Source organism: Sinohyriopsis cumingii, chromosome 3, assembly GCF_028554795.1.
Source record: "Sinohyriopsis cumingii isolate HCF-2022 chromosome 3, ASM2855479v2, whole genome shotgun sequence".
Lineage (NCBI taxonomy): Eukaryota > Metazoa > Mollusca > Bivalvia > Unionida > Unionidae > Sinohyriopsis > Sinohyriopsis cumingii.
The window spans coordinates 63,529,718-63,553,945 of record NC_142963.1 but is presented as its reverse complement, the minus strand read 5'-3'; the positions used below and the strand labels follow the sequence as shown (position 1 = coordinate 63,553,945).

At 34.5% G+C, this 24,228-nt stretch overlaps 1 protein-coding gene across 1 annotated transcript in view; it reads left to right on the top strand.

Moving 5' to 3' along the window:
* Positions 1-17,521, top strand: part of LOC149802987 (cytosolic Fe-S cluster assembly factor NUBP1 homolog) — a 75,299-nt gene extending 57,778 nt beyond the window's left edge. Inside the window, exons 8-11 of the mRNA XM_089952522.1 lie at positions 2,806-2,916; positions 4,560-4,662; positions 5,540-5,623; positions 12,711-17,521. Coding sequence (XP_089808648.1) covers positions 2,806-2,916; positions 4,560-4,662; positions 5,540-5,623; positions 12,711-12,781 — 369 coding nt within the window. The 3' untranslated portion in view covers positions 12,782-17,521. The remainder of the gene's footprint in view (positions 1-2,805; positions 2,917-4,559; positions 4,663-5,539; positions 5,624-12,710) is intronic.
* Positions 17,522-24,228: the final 6,707 nt, after the last annotated feature.

Below are 24,228 nucleotides of genomic sequence, written 5' to 3'. Positions count from 1 at the left end.
TAATGTTTTCCTGTAGAGGTAGTGGGTAAATGTTAAATTATTTTACAGATGTATTTGAGAAGTTTGGTGAGAGGTGCACTTGAGCTACTACAGCTCCCAAAAGCATCTCTCAACATATGTTTTTAAATGGGAGTTAAGACATTGCTAACTTAATTTATTGTATTTCCTCCCATGAGAACTTAGATGTTCAGGCCCCAATGTTTCTTGCTGGAAGTTAATTAAACTCTTTTGAAGAAACACTTCCCCTCCAATTAACAATCTTGCATTTGAATGAGTGCCTTATAAACTGTAACATGCTCCAGTTGTATCATGACTGCTATATATCAAAATAAGCATCAGTGTGTCAGGTGCAGCAACATTTAAACATTGCCAATCTTTGTGGCAGCACATAAATATTACACATTGGTTTAAGAGTCATGCCAACAGTTTAATAAAATCTTCAAAAAGAAGGAAGATCTCAGTAGCGGTAAAAACATAAAAACCAAAAGTATGTTTCGATGTAAAAATAGGGGTAAAAAAGAAGTAGCAAGAAAAACTCTTTTGAAATCTTTATTTTATAATTAGACATGCAGTATATTCTTTATTACGTATATAAATGTAGTCAGTGCTTGTACTGCATAACATAAACTGCCATGGTTGTGTTTATTTTTGTGTCAACTAGGGTATAATATTATATAATATCAATCCTGGTGGGATTATGAGATTGTCCACAGGATTAATAAACAGATGAATTGTAAAGTCATTGAACAGATCCCTGAATGGCTTATCGGTGTCCCAAAGCTGTCGGGGGAAGGCACAGGCAAAATCAAGTAAAACTATCTTAACTGGCATTAGCTGAAACATACTATGTCAGAAAAGTATACTTCATAATTGATGATTTTCATAGTGTTTAGAATATAAGACATGGTTAGATGTAATTGAAATGGATCATAAATTGTGTCTATCTTCACTAAAAATAATGAAACTGAAAAATGACTCCATATGTTTGTTAACAGTTATTCAAGCTATAGTCATTATAATTACATACTGTTTTCAGATTCATACAGGCTCTAGCAGAGAAAATTCTGTTTGAAATTACACAGACAACACTTAATTACCTCAACTTGTGCATGCATACTGAAGTATGATTTTCAATCTTTCCTTGCATTATTTTTAGATTATCTTTTGGGCATTGAATTCAGACATCACTATCTAATTGAAATGAATAGCACATTTGCTTCTTTATATTTATTTTCAATGGAATTATTATGGATTAATTGCTATGAATGCAATGATATTGACTGGTGAGTACATTTTGTTTACCCATTCACACATTGCTAACAAAAATCAGATTGCCATTCACCCTAGACCCCACTAAATCTAGTTCTTGCCCCTTCCATATTCTAATTGAGTTTTCCATTATGCTTGTCTTAATAAAAACAAGTGTTATCTAATTTGCCCAGTGGAACATTTAGCATCTGACATGGGCACCCCCAGAATTCACCTCTGAACAGGTTTTGGAATACATATGTAAAACTTAATAGTTGACCACTACATGTAAGTTACATAACACAGTGGCACTCTGTGGACACTGATTGTCATGTCATGTACAGACTTTCACTATTTGGTTTTCATATTTGTCCCAAAAGTTGGTAAGGGGAAATAATAATTTAGTGTCATAAAATTAGTAGATCACAATATTTCAGTGTCATTAAATTTTAGCAATTCTAATTCAGCATGTTGTTGACATGAAATGTTAGCAAATGGCCAAAGTTCAAAAATATAAACTTTTAGTGGTTAGATGTTATAAAAACAGAGGGATCTTGTTCACTGTTGCTACACTTTTATTATACTAACACAGAAAAATGAAGTGTTGTTACTTTATATAAACATTAGAAAATATAAAACTTATGATAGTGATGGATGCGATGCACCCACCCAAAATACAGATAAAACATCAATTTCAGAATTTATTATTAACATCCGCAGGGTTGTCTACTTACCATATGTATTCACTTGTAAGTCAAGTACAACTGCAAACAACATAGATCCTGATCTGCCATTACATAATGTGTCTGCAGATTAGGGTTTATGTTCTCCTGTTTACTTTTAACAAACAGCATAGACCCAGGCTAGATCAGTTTGGAGTTCTGTTTATAAGCAAGTAAATATGGTACTCATTAGTATAACATTGCATGCAGTGACTGTGTTTAAATCTCATTCCAGAACTGTCCATGTGGATATTTGTCATCATTCATAGCAGATGCAATGTGATATTTCTGTGCAAAGTTTAAATGTGTTGTGATACTTCCATTGTAAAGTTTAAATACATTATGATATTTCCATTACAGATTTTAAATGCATTATCGTCATCTTCTCATTGCAAAGTTTCAGTGCATTATGATCTTCCCATTGCAAAGTTTAAACGCTTTTTATGATTTTTCCATTGCATAGTTTCAGTGCATTGTCATCTTCCATTGTAAAGTTTCAACATAAATGAAAATTTTATAAACATTAGTGGCTAAATTCTGTTTGCTTAATAATAGATTAAGATTTCCAAGTATACAGATTTATATTCCTCAAAAGAGTAAGATAGTGATCTTTGATTTGGAAAAAAGTGGAGAAACTTGAGGAAAGTTCTGACTATGGATGGACAGCCTATTTTTCCTGTTACATATCTGTACATGGAATTAAATCCAGATTCAAAGATGGACAGAGTGATACTGTGGCAAATGCATAACTAGAACACTTTATCATTTTAAATAGTTAATTTCTGATTACATTTTGTAAAAAAAAGCTGATTGTACCTTTGTTTCTGATTTTTAGGAAGTGTCCCTGTTGGATGTGAGGAAAGAGATCAGTTTCTGTAGGAAAGTAGGACTCCCTATAATTGGTGTTGTAGAGAATATGAGCGGTTTTATCTGCCCAAAATGTAAGGTAAGACTTTTGTATCGATATGTTTCTACCACTGCTTATAAAAGTGGCCAGTATATACAATTCAGTTTTTCAGGACATGTATGGATCTGTGTAAGCTTCCATCCTCACTGTCCATGCTTTAACTTTGTATTTTAATACTTTAGTTAAGACCACACATAAGTTTTGGACATCTTAGGGTGAAAATCATTGCACATTAAAACTTTGCAGTTAATGATTTAAAATAGTGTGATACCTTTATTTCCAAACCTTTTAACTGATTTCCAAACGAGTTGCAGTATGGATGTATTTTGTGATGATTGTGAGTTGCACAAGCACCAAAGCTTGGTCATTGTGACCTGCTTTACAGGGTTCATTTACAATTATGAAGGAATCATGTCTGGGCACTAATCCAAATACCTTTTTAAATGTTGGTAGCAAAACTGCAGCTGTATATGTTGCCATTTTCTCTTACACACATCTGACAGACTTTTTGCATTTACATTTTATCTTCTACTTAATGTTTTCATTTGTTTGGGAGGCTTTCTCTTCCTAAATACTTGTGCATTACATTTTATGATTTTTTCCCAGGTTTTACCTTTATTTGGAAATTCATAGCCACATTTTTGCTGTTGAGTCATGAATCACAACTACATATACTGTTTTACAGTCTTAACTATCAAACTAACTACAAAAAAGTAAGCTCATTGATTCACAGCAATCAGAGATCCAAACACACAGTATATACAATGATATCCTGTTACAGGATGCAGTCAGAGACACAGTAAATACAATGATATCCTGTTACAGGATGCAGTCAAATACTCATTAAATACAATAATATCCTGTTACAGGATGCAGTCAAATACACAGTAAATACAATGATATCCTGTTACAGGATGCAGTCAATTACACAGTAAATACAATGCTATCCTGTTACAGGATGCAGTCAAATACACAGTAAATACAATGATATCCTGTTACAGGATGCAGTTAAATATACAGTAACACAACTGATGTCTTGTTACTGGATTCAGGCAAATATACAGTAAATGCAACTGATATTATCCTGTTCCAGGATGCAGTCAAATACATAGGAATACAACTCATGTTATCCTGTTACAGGATGCAGTCAAATACAGAGTAATACAACTCATATTATCCTGTTCTAGATGCAGTCAAATGCATGGTAATACAGCTCATATTATCCTGTTCCAGGATGCAGTCAAATACACAGTAATACAACTCATATTATCCTGTTACAGGATACAGTCAAATACACAGAAATACAACTCATCCTGTTACAGGATCCAGTCAAATACACAGTAGTGCATCTTGTATTATCCTGTTACAGGATGCAGTCACAAAGACAGATTAGGATCACTAGGGATAAAGTGAATTTTAACTTGAGCTTGCACAATAATAGCTGTTAAGCATATGACATATATAACCCATATTATTAAGTAACCTCCTATTAATGTGGTTATATGAGTTTTATATAAATACTAATGTCTTGCAAAATATAAAGATGCTATATGCAATGTTATTAGGTATTGAAAATAATAACAGTATGTAATAAAATCTTCTAATGGCCTTCAAAACTTTTATTTTTTTATCATCTATTAATAGATGCACAGTAAAATATTTACTTAAATACAAAATTTCAGAATGAGTCTCAGATCTTCCCACCCACAACAGGAGGAGGAGAAAAGATGGCCAGCGATATGAATGTCCCTTTCCTAGGAAGATTGCCTCTTGATCCAAGGATAGGTAAAATGCTGCAAATTGCAAGATTTTAGCAGCTAAAACGTTTATGGGTTAAGAATATTTGCATACTTGCTTTTAAGTTTAGTTCTACTCAGATAACATATACCCTGAGCAGGGTCATTGTTGTTTGTTCTACTGATTACTCCTAACAAACTAAATAGACCCAAATTTGTTGCCACGTTATGCAACAGCAGAATAAGGTTGATGCAGTTTGCGGTTGGACTCGACTTGTAAGTGAATATTTACAATGTGTTATAAATGCAAATAAAATTTTGTGATTATCATTTAAATTTCATCAAAATTTAAGCAGAATAAAGTTTAATTATATATTTTATTGTCATTGACTAATATTATCCATAGTGTTCATCAGTCTTTAGTACTCATCAAATGTGAAATTAAGGAAACTTGAATCTGCTCCTAGCATATTGTGTTATTAACTTGTATCATTTTTTTAACTTGAATAAATATGGATTTCGGATTCTGTTAGTCACAAACTGCATTTCTACATGATTTCACAAAGTAATTTGGGTTAGTGTATGCCATAGTTTAGCATAGAGTGTTTTTATATGTATTGACATGATTGTCAATATTTAATGGTTGAAGATGCATTCATTGCATCAAATTTTTGTTATACAGTACAAGTGATGCAGTGGTCACATAATGTAAATGATATATCCAGTTTCTACACCATCTAATTAGTATCAGACTTTGCACTGAATTAGTGTGATTGACATATCAAAATATCAAAGGTCAGGTAACCTGTAACATAGACTGATAAATAAATTTTGTTACCCATGAATTCATCATCATGAAAACTATTTTAGAAGGTGTTTGCCATTGTCACCATCAGGGACCTCAAACGTTGTTGTTATATTTCCAGGTAAATGCTGTGATGAAGGGAAATCTTTCCTGACCACAGTACCCGATTCTCCAGCTACCCATGCCTTTATACAGATTATAGATAGTAAGTCTATTCTAGGACTCAGAAGCTGTATACATTTGACAGTTTCTTAATATACTGCTGCAAAAGTGTTATGCTCTTGAGCTTTGTCTGTGAAAAATATTTAAAACTACAATCTTCCCAGTCTTTGCTCTATGCCTGTAGTAGCATCAGCATGATTATGAGGTAGTTGTCAACTTGTCCTGCACTGTGTTCAAATTAGGACCTTACAAGTAGAGATATGATATGGGAGGTTTGAATATGTGTACATGGGTCTTAGGGCCTTGAGCTTCTGGAGGTCAGGTGGATATTGATGGAATTTGAGGTTAATGTATAGAGAAATGATATATAGCTTATAATCATTGGGGCATTCTTAGTTAGTTTAGAACTCTCTATCAAATCCATTACCTGATCACAATTACATTAGGGATTACTCTCTGTTACCTTCAAATCCACAACTTCCTGAATGATGGAAAAACATCTTGCTGGCAATATATCATTTATTTGAAGGGAAGTAACTCTTACAAAATAAACAACACTCTGTTCTTCACCATAATAAGTTTAAACTTTCTCTTGCAAATGTGAACAGTGAACTGTGCCTCAGAAAAATCCATTGCAATTTATATCTAATTTTGATCATCCAGCATTTATTTTCAGTGGCATATCATGTCAGAAGTTTGAGATGTGGTGCATACAACATTTGTATGTTTTACAAGGTTGATTTACTGGTATATTTGCATTTTTTTTACCAGTTTTTATTGCCCATCTGCTATGAATCACTGACACTAAAGTTTTTACTGGTGTGATTGTATTGTGCTGATAAATGTTGATATATTGCACACTTGGGTCATCTCAGTAATGCAAATTTGCCTGTTTGAACAGTTTGTATATTCATCATATGCACATATTTTTTTTCTTCTTCTTCTCACGTTAGAGATGTAAGTCATGTGCAGAAAGTGCAGATGCTTTAAATTCACATAATATAGCCACAAGACATGCCTGGCCTGCACAAGATGTTCTTTTTTAAACCCATGTAGCAAGCATGAATAATGGGCAGAATCCTTTTGATCCAGCATCTTGAAAAGGCAATTAAAGGTCCACATAAAGGGCTCACTCAAGCTCTTGAGTTACATAACATTCATCCAGATTTAAATCATTTACCAGTTTTAAGGGGAATGTTGTGATGCCACCCCCAGCCCTCATGAAGATACCAAAACAGTTAGATGTCACAAGTCCCAATCCCCATCTGTGCATGGATTTGGTAATATTGTAATTGAGGTGTGTGGGAATTAATTTTTGTACATTTCTGGGTGTCTGGCTGGCAGGTTATATATATTATTTGCCATGTGGCATCATGGCTGCTGATAACGGGTCCAGTCATGCAGACAATCAGTGTACAGTTTAGGCAATTAAGAATATATAGCATCTTGAACTGGCAGAGTGTTGCTTGATGGTTTCTTTAGTGACAGCATCTTATTCCTTGGCCAATCAATCAGACCAGCTTCCACCAGTTTCAGCTGGATGCCTTTGCCAATCTTTTGCCTAGCCAAGGTCAGAAGTGACTACGCTTGATAAAAGTTATGCCTTATTGTCAAGTTGGTCAGGTTAACCAGTAAGGCTGCTTACCACATAGTGGAAAATGCACTAATGGCCTCTTGTAACCTGAACTTTATAAGGAGAGATACAGTCCTGTGATCTTCTTCTCTTGCACCCATCACGCATTGACCCTGCATTTCCTCCCATTTAGTTTGAACATATAAGGTAAGAAAGCAGGCAGCACAGGAGTTGCCTTTTCAGCCCCTATCTCAGCAGGTCCCTGTCATGGGGTGTACCAGAGAAGTTATCATAGGCAACAGATCACAGGAGTAATTCTCAGCAACAGTGACAGTGAGTTATAGGTGGGCAGGTAGGAAGAGAGAAAACAAGGTTTCTGCTCCAGATAGCTTTTTTACCAAACATCACTGATTTGTGGTGGCTCGCTCACTTACATCCCTACTGTGGGCACCAGACTCATCCTATTCTGCCAGACTTAGATCAGCCTATTTCTTAGAATTGATTAGGCCATTTAAATCATTTTGGAGGGGCTCATCAAGCCCACCCCCATTCATCTTCCCTCTTTGTGACAGAGATCTCAAGAAGGTAGACACTTTACTGGAGATAGTTTTGCTCATAAAGGAGGTGGTGGAGGTAGTCTGAAAATGCAACTTCCTGTGTTTCTTGTCCAGAATTCTTTTGGTTACAAAACTGAATGGTGGTACTAGCAGATGCCTCGCTTGGTACTCAGCAATAAGAGGTTAGTGTTATTACTGGTCGGCCTGGTATAATTATAATGTGACTAGGTGGGACATCATGCTACATGTCTGCGGCTTGATGTCCCAGTGCTCGACATCACTATAAACTGTCACACTACAGACATCATAGCGATATGACTGAAAATTGTTAAAGCTACATTAAAAATCCAAAAACACATGCACCCAAAACTCAATGGAAAATTTAGTCCTGTTGTAGAAATGAGCATGTTCAGTTTGTTTATTACTGCCCTGAAATTCAAGATGGAGATAGCAATGTCTATCTGTCTGTCTGTCTGTGTGATGCATAAATATGTGATCAGTCTTAACCTTTGTGGCATACATTTTCATATACCTATTCACGTAGTAGCACACATACCTGTGCTTTGGCTACCACAGGGTTCTGTACAAATTCCACACCTTTGCATTTGGCCAAAATCTCCTGGGCAGGCAAAATTTCCTGACTGACTCACTACGAAGGAGAGGTCAAGTGCTATATATGGAATGCTCCCTCTGTTCATTCAACTTTGATTGAGTCTTTGATTGAGTCAGCATCGTATGAGGCCAACTATGCTTGACCTGTTCATGACAAGGTAGAACAACAATGTGCCTACCTTCATCTCTTTATTTCTAGACTTACTAGCACAGGTTGTCAACACCTTATTTAGTATCTGGGAGGAAATATACTCCAGCAGTTTTGATATTGAAACTATTTCAAAAAATGAGAGGCAGAGCCTGCAAGAGAGTTGTGATTGCCCCTCATCGATGGGACATCTGAATCAATGATCTTTTCAATTTGGCAAGAGTCATACCCAGGAAAATATATTTGATTGTAGAGAAGAATCATCCAGCTGGCCAACTTCTTTCTTTTCCTCTTTGAAGACAAGAAGCTACCCCTTGTCACAATCATGGGATACCGTTCCACGGTCTCAGACATATTCAGACATCATGGAAAAGAAATTATTGGCAACATTTCTGACTTCTTGTCCAGTTTTGACATATCCAGGTCACACTGACTTTGTTTCCAAAATGGAACCTGTCCTGGGCATTAATGTGGCTCTATCGTCAATATCACTGAAATAGCTGTCATACAAGGCATGCTTCCTGTTTGCATAAGCTTCAGTTTGCCGAGTGAACACGGATCTGAACAACATGCATTTTCATTCTAACAATTCAGTCATCCTAATGATGCCACCCAGTTTCAATTAAAAAAACAGGTTAGCATCAATAGACGACCAACAAATAACTGTCCACTCTCCTTGACTGATCAATCAAGAGACATGAAGCTGCAGGAACAAACAAGTACATAGAGAATATCCATGGAGGCTGTCAAGAGCTGTTTCTGCCATATAAGGCAGGAAAGCTGAATTTAACCCACAAGCACTAGCTGCTTGGCTAAAGGGGGTTATTAGATTGGCATACTCTGAGCTATCACAGAAATGAGTACAACTCCAGGAGATTTTGGATCATGAAATATGAGTGGCTTTCATGAGCCTGGTCTTCGAATGTTGTGTCTTAATTTGTGACATTGTGAAGACATTTGGCTAGCATGCTTTGTCTGTTTTCCCCAGCTTCTATTCACATGACATGGCATCCCAAATGAGAGAGATGAATCTTGTTAGGCTATTATTTATTAGCTGCCCAGGCAGTTACTATGCCCCATTAATGGGCAGCACAACCTCATCCCCAGGCATGACCATGCAACTTGTGCTATAAACTTTTAAATGTAAAGCAACTAGCCAGGTGATGGATTCCATAGGGATTGTTCTCATACATGTATAGTTGCAGGTGTGCTAACCTAAGTTTAGGAGAAGCTCATTCTTTCAGTGGAGTAATCCTCTTACAGCATAACATAAGTAGGGGTTTGATGCTCAAGCATTTCCTCCATGTACCTGTTTTCCTAAAGTTAATGTGATCAGGTAATGTATTTCACTGGGAAAGGATATAATTTTTTTTAGCAAATTACCTTTCTCAGAAAATACTTACCCAATCACATTACTATCAATTCCTCTGACACCTACCTGCAAAATGCAAGTATCCTGTTACAGATTTCACTTAAGCTGAAACTGTTTACCTCTGGGATATGGGTGTCCTCTTAGTGGGAAGGGGAATTGATCTGTAAGAGTTACTTCCCTTAGTCTACAAGCTGTGAAAAGACAGCTCTCTTTGGTCCTTCAAGGAGGACTGGATATGGAAGTAGTAGAGACTAATCCATAATGTCAGTGTGATCAGGTAAGTATTTTTGATAAAACATAATTTACTGAAGAAAAAATATGTCCTTTCTTGTTCATTTGCATTGAACTCTACAACCAACTTGTACAAAGTCCATATAGCTCTGGAATCTTAGTTCCATCATAGTTAAAGGTATATCATTCGCCCAGTTATTGTCTGGGATTACATTATATGTTTGTTTGTTTTCACAACCTGTAAAACATGCTATCTGGATGAATTCCAACAACACAAGTCCAACTTACAAATCTAAGTCAGCTAGTGCTCCTTGGTATCATAGGGCAGGGGATGTAACTCTTAAGTTTTGTCAGCTCAGTTTTGTGCTTAAATGAAATGTCATTGGAACTTTAAACAGTCACATTGTTACTTTGCAGGAGTGCTAGCTCTGCTAAACTCCATTTATACAATTTGGCACCAGCTCATCTTTTATTCTATTTTATGAACATGCATCCCTTTCTATGGTTTTAAATATAATGTTGCGTTTTCATGTTTGATAAGGAATCAGTGGTGAAAATGCCTGGAATGATTAGATACACTTAGATTTGGAAGAACCAGCTAGATTCCACTTTGCAAATTTAGCAGTATTTTCTGAGGATTTTGTGCATGCTGTAATGGATGTTCTTTTCTATATTTCTTTATTTATGTACAGTATCTGCATTCATTGTGTGAGATCTTTGTTTGCCAGATTATGATAACTGATAATGATAGGAGACAGCAATACAGTTGAAACTGTCTTATGTGACATCTCCATATTAAGAATTTAAGCATATGTAAGGCATTTAAGGACTTTTCAATGATAATTTGTATGTAATTGTTTTCTGGATTTGTGATGTCTCCACATTATGACGGTTGCCACATAGGTTAAATTGTCCATTCCTGATACATACAAATGACAATTTTTTATTGTGTCAGAAAATGATTCAGTTAAACAGTCATGCAGTTATTATTTTGTACCACTATCTTTGCTTACTATAATTTGATGAGAATTTTAATAAACATGTAAAATGTTGCATTAATATCCATTTTGACTCCATGGTCTTTAAATAAATAATAAAAAAGAGAGAGGTTTGTAAAATTCTACAAATAATTTTTTTCCCTAGAATACAAACTGAAAGTGTGAAACAAAATGGAACTTACACTATTGTGGATTAAATCCCAAATCTAGAATTACAGACACAACTACTAAACATTAAAGTTCTTAATAATCTTTAGAAGTCCAAATTTAGTCCAATGCTGATGGTGTTGATGTGCCTGTGGTGGTCTTATAGTGGTGTTGTACCAATATTTTTTTGTTGAATCAATTCACTGTTAATACCTTTTCAAGAATACTATTTTTTTATGAGCAATCCATTTTCAGAGAAACACAGCTTGAATAAATTTGAAGAAATAAATTCCAGCCCAAATGAATTAATGGACAGAACAATACAATTGATTCTGCTTGATCTTAAAGTATGAAAGAATAATATTTCAAGTAACAAGAGACCAGGTCACAATTAACATGTTCTAAAAACAATTCCTAATGAAAATAACATTCTGGAAGGTTCAGAATGTTTAAAAAATAAATTTTTTATTGCAATTAGAAGTCTGTTACTAAAATTATAAAATGTGTAGTAAACAACAGGTAGATGTGGTAATTCATAAGAATGTTTTGCAGTTCCAGACACAGATTGAGATAAACATGTCAACTGCAAAACCAAAATCAATAATCCAGGCCAGGTAAAAAATGAACTAAATTTTGGATAAGGTCAAGACCAGCATACAGTGTAACATTATCAGTAGCATATAATGAATTAAAAAAATTAAAAAAGAAATACCAAACAATGTAAATGAAATATACATAACGCATAACATCTTAATGCTCTGAAAAAGAACAAAACAACATTGCATATATTTGTATGTAAAATGTGGGGGTTTTAGGTGAACACTATTTAGGGACACCTTTCCATCTGAAACCCCACTAAAAAAAAAAATATTTCCTTCAAACTATCATGCACAGAAAGTTTTAGCATTGTTTATTGGTGGTATTCTCTGTTATTATTATCAAAAAATCTTCAAATTGATTGCACCAAGCATCAATTTCATTGTAGTTATCTCAATAGCATGATTTTTTTTATACATAAAATTAGTTATCCGTGTGTGTGTGTGTGTGTGTGGTTTAGATTTTTAACGTAGCTTTAACAAATTTTCAGTCATATCGCTACGATGTCTGCAGTGTGACAGTTTATAGTGATGTCTAGCACTGGGGCATCATGCCGTAGACATGTAGCATGATGTCCCACCTAGTCACATTATCCTGACACCAGGCCGACCAGTCTTAACACTAACCTCTTAATGCTGAGTGCCAAGCGAGGCAGCTGTTAGTACCATTTTTGTAAGAATTTGGTGTGACTTGGCTGGGGATCGAACCTGTGATCTCCCGCATCCAAGGTGGATGCTTTAGCCACTAGGTGACCGGAGCGGTCTTTTGTTATCTGAATAGCATGATTTTTTTTTTATACATAGAATGAGACACTCATTGCTTATGGCTTTTTTAAAATCCATAACATGCTGAAATTTTCATTTCATAGTTAAAATTTTTATTTTTCTTTCTTCAGAAATAGTGAAACACTGCCAGGCTAATGAGGAAAAGACAGAGACAGAAACTGGGGAGATGGACTGTTCTTAGTGCCAAATACAGTAGCTTTATAACTGTAGTATTAAATTTACCTACATGCCCCGGCTCTTTGTACCCCACTTGCAATTTAAAATGAAAGTATGAAGGATATAAAAAATGAATAGAACTTAGTCATTTCATTGATTGTTTTATAATTTCTAACCTGATTGTTGCCAGAGGGTACATAACACTGTCATTTTCTTTGGGTTTCAAAAACCAAATGGAAGTTTTATTGTAAATAACCAGCTTGTTCAGCATGTTTTTGGGTTCCTGGAAAATTCATTTTCATTGAGTGGCTAAGGTTTCTTAAACTACACATACATGGAAGGTAAAAACTGTGTAATTGCATACAATATTTGCAATATCTAGTTAAAATACTTCTCAAAAAATGTAACAAAATTAAAAGGGCAAGAGGTGTAATTCTTATGTACCTGGGTTCAGAGTAATGTAACTCCAAAAATTATGGAAATTTGCTGAAATGTTCAGAGCTTATTAAAAAAAAGTACATTACTCCTGTAGTCTGAAAAATAGAATTGTCAATGTAAATATGGCAGCTGTGTTAGTAAACTCACATTTGGTTTGAAATGTGGACAAGATAACAGTGTTAGAAACCCCTCTCCCAGTGACAGTAGAAGCTACTGCCTGAAAGAATGCAGAGACATCCGATTAGGTTTAGTGAAGGTGACCCTCTTTGGGATATCATTCACAGACCCCAAATCCAGTGAGAGCCTGATGAGATTCTGCAGAAGTGCATCACTGCTTCTGTCCAGCTTTTCCATACCCACAGCAATTACAAGAGATGTTAACACCAACAAAAGAAATAACTGAATGACCTGTTTTCAGAATGCTAGGAAGTCAAGTGTCTGCTAATCCCAAACCACTTACTCCTTTTCTAAAAAGAATTAGAAAGATACTATCAAAGTTTGCCAAACTACAGAGAGTAGCTGTCTTCAACACTGTGGCCAAAGAGGCAAAATAACGAGAGGTCTAGAGATCAGCTTGCATACATGATTTACAAATTGCCCTGAATTTATATCCACATGGAAGACCTTCCTTCATGAAACCTCATAAGCACTAATTAGCCAAGCTTTGATGTATGCACTCAACAAAGCTGATGAGTGTGAAACAGCCTTTCAGAAGGTTTGAATGACTGTCAGCTTCAACAGGCCACCTAATCTACTTGATGATGTCAAAACCACATTTAAACAAATCTGTGAAAGACTATCGAAGTTTTACCAAACAAAATATGGTAAACTACTCGACAGAAATACTCATGTGGTCAAGGAAGGCAAATGATCTGGACCCAAACAACATACATCTAGAAACTGAAGCATAGACTGCAGGGGAAAATAGAGAAGGAACAACATCCCGGCAAAATTCTCAAAACCCAGAGATTTACAAACTTAAATAAATAATTCTACCAATAGACACTAATCGTTATGTTTCTGACTTTATCAAAAATCTTTATTGTTTTCCTTTAATAATTGTCATATGAGTGTCTTAAATAAGGGATTATCCATTCATTTGTCTTGAATAAGGGATTATCTTTTAGTTTGTCTTGAATAAGGGATTATCTTTTAGTCCGTCTATTAATGAAAGTAACCCTAGTAAAGTTCATATAGACTTGGAAAACACTTTTTCAATAGGTTAAATTGAAACACATTTTTTAATCATTCATCAAAATTGGATGAAGCAATGAACTTGTTTGAAGATGAAATAGATTGTCTTCTTAGCCAAAATAATACATGGATGCCGCCAGACAACAATAAACATGTTGGAGCCTTCAATAAACTTATAAAACTATAAATGTTGAATTAAAAAATTTTAAATTTTAAATTTTGAACAAGAAAGGAAATATTGCCTTAACATCACAACAGAAGGAAAACAGGTCATCCTAAAAAGAAGTAATAACAAAAATTTATTGACTTTTACAAAGCTTATAAATTATCCCCATGTATTTCAGGTATACCACAAATTTTAATTAAAAAAATTCAAGCCATCAAGATTTACTGATGATATCCTTTTGGTTTTAAATTAAGCAATCATTTAATAAGAGCTATATTTTCAAGTAAACACTATGTTTTTATTGGTGAATTGTTCATAAATAAAGTACTAGATTGAGAATGGATCCATCTGAAATATTTAGAAGTACATGTACATTTCCAACCCACAAATATACTTCTAAAAGGTCATTGTACTGCCTGTAATGTTATTTACTTACCTGCCACTTCATTGGCAAATAACATTCAGGTGAGATTAAAAGGAAATTCTAAGTGAGAATAAAAGAGATCCCTGTGCTTAAACACTTGAACCACCATGACCACAATATAAACTATGTTCAGTATCTGATAATATAAATTATACAATCTGATCCAGAGCTCACTTTCAGAAACATAAATATAATAATAGAAAACTTTTTTGGATGCACCAATTACATTACATTATGGGAAGTTTTGTGTGTGTTTTAATACCTCTGATGTATTTCGTTTAAAAATCAATAAGGGTTATAAACTGCCAGGGAGGTAGGTGAATACTATAGTCTTTAATTTTTTTATTACCATATATTCTTGTTTGATATAGGTAGCTGTGTGGCTAATCGAAACAGCTGTGCATCTGGATTTTAATTAGAACAGATACTTTGTTTACAATATTTAAGGCTCAGTTATGATATTTTCTTTCATTGGATACTGCTTTTATTATTATTATTTTTTTAAAATACCAAAATCTTTTTTTTTATGGCTTGTAATGTTCAAGCACTGTTACAAAAAGTATTTTATTTAATGCAGATATGATCTAAATTTACAGAAATTGGGAGAACCACGTGTCACTGTTTATTAGCTCTGTGACCTTGATATAATGAATAACAGCTGTTTAAACCAAATTACCTGTGGATGAAAAAACTGAGATATAATTGCATTAGAAGACTGTCACCCTTTATTAAAAGAGAGATGTAATTGTGATAGAATTGTCAATTTTCAAACAACATACATCTGTATACATGTTATCATGAAAAAAAGTGATAAACCAGTCAGCTGTTTAATAACTTGAGAACTAATAAGTTAGTCCTTTATTTATTTGGATGAAAATTGTCAACGCTAATATGTATTTTTTGGTAGCTACTCAATTACTAAACATACAGGTATAAAACAAAAGCTAAAGCCAAATAAAAACAGTATTTTTCATTCTTTAATTGCATTGAACCAGCAACTCAAGATTCTAAGGTACTGATTATGAATGAGGTGTTGCTATCAGTTGTTGCCTGGCATCTTTGTTATGAATTATGTGTGATTATCATGTTTTTCTTACCTGGTGCCTTTCTTATGCCTTTGTTATTTAAACAATTTTCATTGAATATCTGGCTTCAGGTGATAAGAATGTTATAATTGAGCTAATTTTCTTAGGTGAACCATACAATCAAACTATAACTAATTAAACTTGGAATCAAAGGAATATTAAAACGAAGCCTTTGGAATAAATAGCAATTAGTAATTTAATTTGATGGGGGGGATTAAATGTTCTAACCCAGAAAACAATGTAATGAAATAAACAACTTATATATATATATATATATATATATATATATATATATATATATATATATATATATATATATATATATATATATATATATATATATGGGGATCCATCTTGGCATCAGAATAATTGTAATATGTTTCACTATATTGCTTAGGCATATTTCTTCATTTAGAGATTGTGTTGAAACAGACCTGTGAAACTCATGATTCTTGATTGCTTTTCTTTTGGAAACATTGACAGCTTGGTTTTCTGTAGGTTTCATGTTTTGTAAGCCATGCATTGGTAATACAGTCTGCTATAGTTTGACATGGGTAAATTGAGGTTTGTAAACAGTGGCAGTGCAACCAGCTGCTGTTTGACATGGATGACTTGAGGTTTGGAAACAGTAGCTATTGTTGTAAACAGACCTAATAATTGCCCTTAGTTATACAACCTGCTATAGTTTGACATGGATGACTTGAGGTTTGTAAACAGTAGCTATTGTTGTAAACAGACCTAATAATTACCCTTAGTTATACAACCTGCTATAGTTTGACATGGATAAGTTGAGGCTTGTAAACAGTAGCTATTATTGTAAACAGACCAAATAATTACCCTTAGTTATACAACCTGCTATAGTTTGACATGGATAAGTTGAGGCTTGTAAACAGTAGCTATTATTGTAAACAGACCAAATAATTACCCCTGTTTGGCATCATAGGATAGTTCAAGATTCTCACATGTCATTTCAAAGGCAATTGCTTTGAAAACCTGATGCTATACAGTTTGCCTATTTACCTTCTGAAATGGACTTGTCAGGCCTGTATATTTATATTATTGTGCCTGTGTGGACCAAAAGAACATTGATCAGTTTTTTACACTGCTTAAAACGCAGTTTCATATTATGGGGACAAACCTTGGTAAAGATGCAGTTTCACTAAACAATGCATAAGGCAAGTGGTAAAATTATTTCAGTTTCTTAAGATTGTTTTCAAGTTGAATTGATGTCCTATACAAAGAAAAGGTTTATTTAAAAATTTTGCTTCCAGGAATTAAGCATGTGAAATTTACAACTGTACTATTAATGAACAGCATGTCTTCCTTTTTGTTATCAGAACATATGTACCAGAAGAATATTCTGTTTGTAATAATAAATCAGAAGTTTGTTCAAATTGTAAACAAAGTGGGTTATTTTATGTGAAAAAAATATCTTTTTAATAAAATTATTTTTTTGAATCTGCAGCATTTGTCATTTCATTTTTTTTATGGATATATTTCCCATCATGCATATAATCAGCACTTTAGACTGATTTGCATACCTGTTCATTCAAATTGAAGTTTTCAATATTTGTTTGGGTAATTTCAATTTTACTTGAGCTGTTGCAAGCCAAGGGCTGAAGGGTAACAGTCTTGAATTGGCGGATTTGAGGATGTCAGTGCTTTTTTATATGTCTTTATCTTTCTTATACTCTTGTATTTATTCAGTATGTCAGTGAAGTTAAAGGATGCTAAAATCATTAAATCCTTAAACAAAACTTACCTAAAGCATGAAAGATTTTGGAGGGTTTGGTCCCAAAATTTAATTCTCAAAAGCATCATGTCATAGGAATATTCATAAGATCACAATAACTTATGAGTTTCTAATGGGATATGATAGATTTTATTGCAGTAGATTTAGATGTTGAGCCAGTCAAAAAGTATGCTAGATTTTCAGCCAATTAGAAAGCATGTTTTGCAGCCAATAAGAAAGCATTTAAGATTTGCTTCAAGTGTGGTACAATTTTTCATGGAGGGCAAGCAAAAGATTGCACTATTTCCTTAGTTTAATAAATCTCATCTGAAATGAGCACAGATGTAAGATGCTATTTATCACATGATGAAATTGATTTTTGTCGTGTCTAGAAACCATAGGCAAGATACAGGGATCCCTTTATTGACTGCATTCTTGTGATTGCTTTGCTTGTTGAAGGCTCCAGTGTTGATTATTTAGTTTAAATGGTCATACACCAAAAGCACTAATGTGATGGCCTATTGTCTGTAGTCAGTCGATCCATTAGTACAAGCTTGTTATTGGTGCTTCTTGTAAACTACTGGGATAATTGCCCAGAAACATTTCACACACATGTCCCAATCTAGCTGATCCAAAATGAAGACAGAAGGGAATATGCCCTTGGGGTTTTCACTAGAAAACTTCTTATAATGTCCTGTTGGTTCTAAATAAAACGGTGCTGATCTGATGTCCAATATGGCCACCAATGTGGCCATTTGAAAATATGTGTTATCACTTTTCCTTTTAATGGAAAGTCTTTTGACATAAAGGTTTTCATCAGAAGAGTTCTTATGGTGTCTTGTTGTTCCTAAATGAAAAAGATGTAAGCTGACATTCATATTGAGAATATTGTGATTGCTACATAAGCATGGGGCTTTTACTAATAGCTTCCTATGATACAGTGTTTTCAAAAGAGGTACTCGTACTACCAGTGGTACTCAAAAGCGTTTCGGGGGTACATGGCAGAAAATAATAAATCACTGAAATTCACACTGAAAAAACCCACTATGGCACTGGGAGAAGGGGTATGCCAATAAGACCTATGTCCCAAAATGGGTACACAAATTTTATAAGATTGGAAAAAACTGCTATGATACATAGTTGGTCCTAAATGGAAATATTGCCGCTCTGACATCCAATATTTGTTCCACAGCAACTAATTTTAAAATCTTGTCATCACTGAAGAATATCACAAATGATTTCAACACTTGGCAGTGGAAGGGAAGAAATGGTATTATTTTGAATTCCAGGAATTTTGTTTGACCAGTAGAGCATCAGTCCATTCAAGGGACTCTTGTTTAATTATGATATCGGGTTCAAGGTTGAAGACCATGGCAAATGTCCTGCACTTACAAGTATTTCGTGAAGATGATAACTTGGATATAAAGTATTTTTGTTACCAAATGTGGTATGTTACCAGACATGGTTTCAATACTCAACAGTTAAAAAGAATAAAAGGATAGAAGAAACAGACTTGATTTGCAGAGATTCTTTCTGCCTAGTACTAGAGACTTTTTTATTAGTGTTAGCAATGTTTTTCTTGTATTTCCCCAAACTATATAACAATTGATGCTTTGTTACAACTTGTACTCACAAAAACATGAGACAGTTTCTCAGAAATTAAAAATCACTGAACAAAAGGTATCAAAATGTTATGAATGAGTCAAATTTCAAACTCATTGGCAGAGTAGTGATTTATCACATGGACTATTTCAAATTTTTTAAAACAACATTGTGGTTTAGCTGCAAATTTCTTCTCAGTACAGTATAGTACATATTCACTGTAGCAACAACAGTCATTCTGCTGGGGTTAGATAACACATGAATTATATCATCAATGAGGTTTATAACTTCTTTTCTATGACAAACATTATGGATTAAATTCAGAAAATATACTGTATACATTACTGGGCTCATTTAAGCTGTTATTTCATTATGTTTCAGCTATACATGTGCTCTTCTTAGGAGTTATCTGTTGATCTATATAAGTATTATAAATGATTATCTCTATACACATGTTAGATAATTCATTCCTTAGAAAGATTGTTTTTACTGCCATGAAACTTAACACTTTTACATTGAATTTAGAACTGCACTTTATCTAATCCCTACTATGGAAACTTGACATAAGAAAAGTAATTGATCACTCTATGTTCTCAACAAAAGAGCAAGAGGATTCCATGTTTCTGACCAAGGTACTAAATTTCATCCACTACCACAGATGACTTGTCATTGACATGGTGGATACTTAGACTTAAATATTACAAATTGTCTAATTGCACATGACAAACAATAAAAATTAGGTGCATACATTATTGGGCTTTATTTCAAAGATGTGCAAGTGAAACTTTGTTGTGGTTGAGAATGGACTAATTCTACAATAGACAAACAATGATGGCAAATGTCCTTCTGTGTCTTACAGTTATATAAACTGCATGGAATAAATCATCATTAGAAATTATGGAAAATATTATGATTATAGGAAGCGAAGTTCCTGTGATGTCTTGTAACAGGATCGTGTATCGCAATTTAGGATAGTCTATTGCACAGTGCAGGCTCGTCACCACAATTGCTTTCATTCTTCTTGGGATCCTTTTTCAATATATACCAAAAGTTAATTAAAACACAACTGTTTAACAGGACTTGTAATTTATAACAATTTTGAATATTGGTTTCAATTAGCAATTAGCCAGTCATAATTTTTGACAACTTACCGGTATAGTGTGTGAAAGAATTATCAAGGGAAACAATTCCAGCAGCTAATCAAGATTTGATGATTCCCATCTTGGAGTTGTCTCATAGATTGATGATGGTTTCATACACCTCCATGAGCTTGTATGAGACAAATTTTACTCACAAGAACAGTTTTAAAACCTCTAATTTTGCATTTTTGTTCTTTATAGGCTTGGTTTTTGACATTATGACTAGCAATAATTTGTTAGAAGATACTGTAACTAGTTTAATGTGTTTTTGGGAGAATGTGTCTTCGACTAATTAATGCATGAGCAGCTTGCAGTTAATTTCTCTGACATCTATTATTTAATTTTAGTTTCATTTATGATGGAGAGCTGTTTCTTTATATTCTTGTCATGATAATGTCTCCATCATTTTTTTCTTGTGTCTTGTTTTCAGAATTTTTTGGGACAATTAGCCCACTTTATCATTAACACCTCTCTCATTTGGGGGAATTTCCATCATTTTTAAAAACTGCCATTGTAAAGCCTCTGCTGAAGAAACCAACACTCGACCATAACGATTTAAAGAACTACCGCCCACTTTCTCATCTCCCATTCATATCAGAAATCTTAGAAAAACTTGTTCTTTCCCAACTTGTATCTCATCTGAATTCAAACAGTCTTTTTAGCCATGTATAGTCTGCATATCGACCTTGCCACAGTACTGAAACTACTCTTCTGAAAGTACTTAATGACATTTTCTCTGCTTTGGATAGCGGAAAGATTACAGTCCTCACCCTCCTTGACTTGTCTGCAGCATTCGACACAATAGATCATGATAAATTACTTAACCGTTTCACGCATGTATTTGGCATTCATGATATAGCCTTACTGTGGTTAAGTACTTCTTGGTCAACAGGACACAAATTGTGTCTGCAAATGGAATACACTCCAGCCCAGTTGATCAGGGGTCTGTTTTTGGACCTGCTCTTTTCATTCTATACACTCAGCAGCTCTCAAGTGTCATCGATTATCATACAGTGTCTCACCAATTGTACGCTGACGACACCCAAATACACAAATCTAGCCACCCAACTGAAGTTGATGCTACCATCCAAGGTGTTGAGAGGTGCATTTCCGATGTGAAATCATGGATGACATGTAACAAGCTGCAGATGAATGATGATAAAACTAAGGCCATTCTGATTACAACACAAAGACTTTCTCATTCACATCTTTTACCTCAAACAATAAATATCATCAATACCAACATTAAATTCACAGTCAGTATGCAACATAGGTGTTACTCTGGACAGTACTCTCACATTGCACCAACATGTCATGAACATATGCAAGGCTGCATATCTTGAGCTTAGACGCATCAGCTCCATTCGCAAATATCCTTCAGTTGATGCCACTAAACTACTTGTGTGTTCTTTAGTACTTTCAAGACTGGACTATTTTAACTCAGTTCTGTCTGGTTCGTCTCAAAATCTACTTGAAAAAGTTAAAAACACAGCTGCTTGGATCATCTTTAGAGTACCACGATCAGAGCATACCTTCCCCTGCTCTGTACTCTCGACTGGCTATCCATTTGATCCAGAATCAAACACAAAATTTGTTCTCTGTGCTACGTTTCACTGACGGGCTCCAGTCCAACATATCTATCCAACCTCGCCCATGTGTACACACCAGCAAGATACTTACGCTCCTTTTCTGACACTCGTATTCTGATTATTCCCACTATAAAAATGAAGTCATATGGACAACGTTCTTTTGCATACCAGGGCCCAGCAACATGGAACGAATTGCCACTGAACTTATACACAAAGACACAGTGATCTCATTCAAGAGCGCTCTTAAAACTAACCTATTTTGATTGCAAGAACAAACTTAAAGATCTAAGAATATTTCCTTACCTTAGATATTTTCAGCATATTTTCTGTTTTCTAATTTCATGGTGTTTGTTTTCTGTAATCATATTATGTGTTGTCCAATGTTGTAAAGCGCTTAGAGTTTCCGAGGATTAGGCGCTTTACATAGTCCAAATGGTTTATATTATTATTATTATTATTATTATTATTACTATACAAAGAAAAGAGTCCCCACATTTTGAGAATTGAAAGCTTTCTTTTTCTTCTTATATTAATACTTATTTTTCTCCAAATCTGTATGGAAATACAAATGCTGCAGCAGTTGTCAGATTTAAACTTTGTTATCCCTAACGTCCATTTTTGTGTCACTGAATATTCTTCATGGAACAATGTAATACACAGGGCCGTAGAGAACGATCACATGCCCCGGGCTAAGATACACCCGGGCTTCTCCTCGTTCTTTTTCAAACGAATTTTTCTTTTATGAAATTAAAAAGTGTTGTTCGGCCCGGGCTCCCTTATAGGTCTGGGCCTCGGGGATATGATCCTGGTTGCCCCCCCCCCATGTCAGCCCTGGTAATATTCTGGGCCCCGGGGATATGATCCTGGTTGTGTGCCCCCCCCCCCATGTCAGCCCTGGTAATATACTGACTTTATTTACATTCCCACAGGAAATAGTAGTAGGATTTGCTGAGTTGGGTTAGATAACTGCATAGATAGGTGTTAATGAAATTTAACTGAGTTCCCACAGAAACACTTCATTATATTGGTTCTCCATTATTGCTCACTCAGGGCAAATTTTGCTCTTGCAGAGCAATCTCTCATCTGTGCCAGTCCAGGTTTTCTGACAGTGAATCAGCCACCTTTGGTAGCTTCTGAACCAATTTAGATATCATGTCTCAGTCACATTTGTGCCATGGACGATACAGTCATACTTTTTTCCTGATGAGATCCTTAAGCTTCTGTTGGGCTAAATAAAAAGGGAAAAGAATTGGTCGAACAAGTCTTTCTTCTCTAATATATATATATATATATATATATATATATATATATATATATATATATATATATATATATATATATATATATATATTACTCTTATTTCTTTCAGATTTCATGTCCTGAACAACACATGACTAATAATCGATCATGAGAGTCACACATATTGTGTAATCTTATATATTAACACTCACGTTTTCTTTGTCACGGCTGCTAAACAGGAGGTTGCGAGTTCGGAACTCGCGGCGGCCTCCTTAAGTTTTTGTTATACTTTTCTTGGTATTTTTATGTTCAAACTTTCTTTTAAGCTCGCTGATCCCAATTTTTTAAATTTTTAAATTTTGTGAAATACTTTTTCTCCGTCCTGGGGCGGGCCATTAGATTAGTTCATTCATAATTAGCAATCATATAAACATAGTTCTATACATAGGGCAGACAGGTGGTCTTGCATATCCTCTTATATGTTTTCTGCACGGCAATGAGCTCATAATCAGTCACCCGATTCACTTCCTTGATTCTTTTTCTTCTAAGGATCTTATAATAATTCTAAAACATTTAGTTAAAATTCACTTGAAAATAAAAGTTACGAAAATAACGCATTGCTTTGCATTCAGTATATCAATTAGAAAACGGCATGACTATCACAATGGAAGATTCAGAGGGACTGAATGGTGCACCCCCACCCTGCGGACATTAAAATATGCAACCATTAATTTTGACGATTTTTCTTCTTCTTCCGTCTGTAGATCAAACCAGTGTATTTATAGCTGCCAAAAATTTTTGTTTGCCAGCTGTACATTAACTGCCGGATAGGAAGATTCACTTATCCCTCCCGGAACTAGTTGC